Source organism: Solanum tuberosum, unplaced genomic scaffold (genome assembly GCF_000226075.1).
Source record: "Solanum tuberosum cultivar DM 1-3 516 R44 unplaced genomic scaffold, SolTub_3.0 scf00085, whole genome shotgun sequence".
Taxonomy (NCBI): Eukaryota; Viridiplantae; Streptophyta; class Magnoliopsida; order Solanales; family Solanaceae; genus Solanum; species Solanum tuberosum.
Window position 1 is genome coordinate 1,556,649 of NW_006239014.1, and position 2,258 is coordinate 1,558,906.

Genomic DNA, 2,258 nt, shown 5'->3' on the forward strand with positions numbered 1-2,258 from the left:
TGGCAGCTGCAGCTGCCATTGCTGCCATTGAAGACAACTTCGAAGCTGCCATTATTAACAAAGCAATTTCTTGCTCGAATCAACAGAAGATTGAATACAACATTAACGTGAAGCTAATCAGAGTTCTTCAATGTCTGGTACGAACGAGCTTAAACCCTGCAACTATGGCGTGGTCAAAACTAGGGTTTAAGAGGATCGATTAATTGACCAGTTAGATTGGGGATATTGCTGTAATTTTGGTGCCGCCTTTTGTCGAACATTTCTTGTGAAGGGAGTAACCGGGTTTGGGCCAAATTGGTAAGTGTTTGAATGCAGCCCAAAATAATAGGACAAGAGAAAATGAGACAAAAATTCATATAAGTCGAAATTTCTTATCCAAAACAACTCAATGTAAATGTGAATTGTTTTGATTGAATAAATATATCAAAGGACTTGAAAATTGAGAGGAGCTCATTTCTAAAATGTGAGACTGTTTAAAGGAGATTTGAGTTGATCGGATTTGAAAGATTCCATGTTCAGCCATTAAAGCTTCTTTAAAGTTCGATTTTAAAATTCGGTGTGCTGCAATCGTGAATCGTTTTGAATGAATATATACAAAAAAGCCTCGAAACATCGAGATAAGTTCATATCTAAAATTTGGGGTTATTTAAAGGAGATTTGAGTTGGTTGAAATTGAAAAAATATATTTATATGTACATATATTTATATTAACAGTGTATATATATGTATATACATTTGTGATACATAGTTATACATCATATATATATATGTAAATATTGTATGAATAGTATACCACTATACCTAATATATATTTTATATACATAGTTATACATCATATATGTACGATCATACAATATCGATAGATTACCTATACATATGAATATTTTTGTTAATTTTTTTAATATAAATTCATAAGGCTGACACTACCTCTAATTGAACTTCTTGCATTTTCTTCTGGAGTTCAGGCCATATATAACTCATTTAGGTTAGGTAGTTTCCTCTATGGCTAGCTAGTGAGCTTTGAGGTGTTCAAATACTTTACAAAAAGGTTTTCGTTGAAAATGTGAAAAAAAAATATCAAAAAAATAATACTTTATTTTCGAATTTGAGATTTCTGATTACTGATTCAGGAAAATGTCAAGTATGATATGTCCCTCATTTGCTCTCAACTTTTTGTTGGCATCCACTCAATTTGGTAAAACCAATTTGTAGGGTCCTGTTAGTTCCCTTTCTACATATTGATGTACTCAATTGAATTGAGGTGGTTGAAATTTAAACCAATCACATTTATCTCTCCAAAATACATTTAAGTGTGTTTAGCATGAAGGAAGTTGGTTTTCATAGAAAACCTTTATAAAAATATATACATATTTTCCATGTATGGTGCTAGGTTGGCAATTGAATTTTTTTTTTTTAAAAAAATGAATATTATTAACAAATCGCATGGTAAGCAATCCTCACTTTCAATAAGGATTGTGAGTTTGGGAAGACCAATGAAGCAAAAAAAGCAAAAACTCTTAGGAAGGGGCAAAAAGAAAAGAAGAAAGTCAGATAGCGTTTGATGCAATTTTTGAATCTTGAAGATCAATTACTGATAATAATTATATCTATGACTTAGTTGGAGCAAGTAATACGACGTAAAAGCTGTTAAAAATGTTTTCATTTTATAAATGAAGGAATTATTTTTTTCCTTTTAGATGAAAAATGTTTTTCTTAGGGAAATGACCTTCTCATTAAAAATATTTTTTTCCTTGTATTTCCATGCATAAAATTTATAACAAGAAGAAAGAAAATGAAACTAGAAGGGCTATGCCATTAAAAGACTACAAAGAAACTAACTGGAAAGTGGAAATCAAATCAAAATTTCTTTGGAAAAGTGAATTGCACTTATTTCTTGGCTTCCAGCTATTCAACTTATACTTTACTTGACTAATTATTTCCTTCAAATCTTTAAGAAAAAGAAAGTAGACAGAAAAAAAATAATGATTTTCCCTATGATCTATAGCAAGTGAGGGGACACTTGATACCAATCGCGGACCTAGGTGGGGTTCATGGATTTGAACGAACGTACTAGTTTTTCATAGATTTTGTATTTATATTAGAAAATTAAATAAATATATGTATATTAACTTAGCTTGTGAAACTCCTAATAAAATTAATTGATAGTTCAGTGGTAATAAGTAAGGGATAGTGAAAATGTCTTTTCACACTAGTATTGTGGATTTGAACCTCACCATCAACAAAAGTTTCTTTTATTT

The 2,258-nt window shown here is 30.4% G+C and overlaps 1 protein-coding gene across 1 annotated transcript in view; it reads right to left on the reverse strand.

Annotated features, from left to right (window-relative positions):
- The window catches only part of LOC102578202 (ATPase family AAA domain-containing protein 3C), an 8,332-nt gene extending 8,102 nt beyond the window's left edge, over positions 1–230 (reverse strand). The window contains exon 1 of the mRNA XM_015308615.1: positions 7–230. Coding sequence (XP_015164101.1) covers positions 7–52 — 46 coding nt within the window. The 5' untranslated portion in view covers positions 53–230. The remainder of the gene's footprint in view (positions 1–6) is intronic.
- Positions 231–2,258: the final 2,028 nt, after the last annotated feature.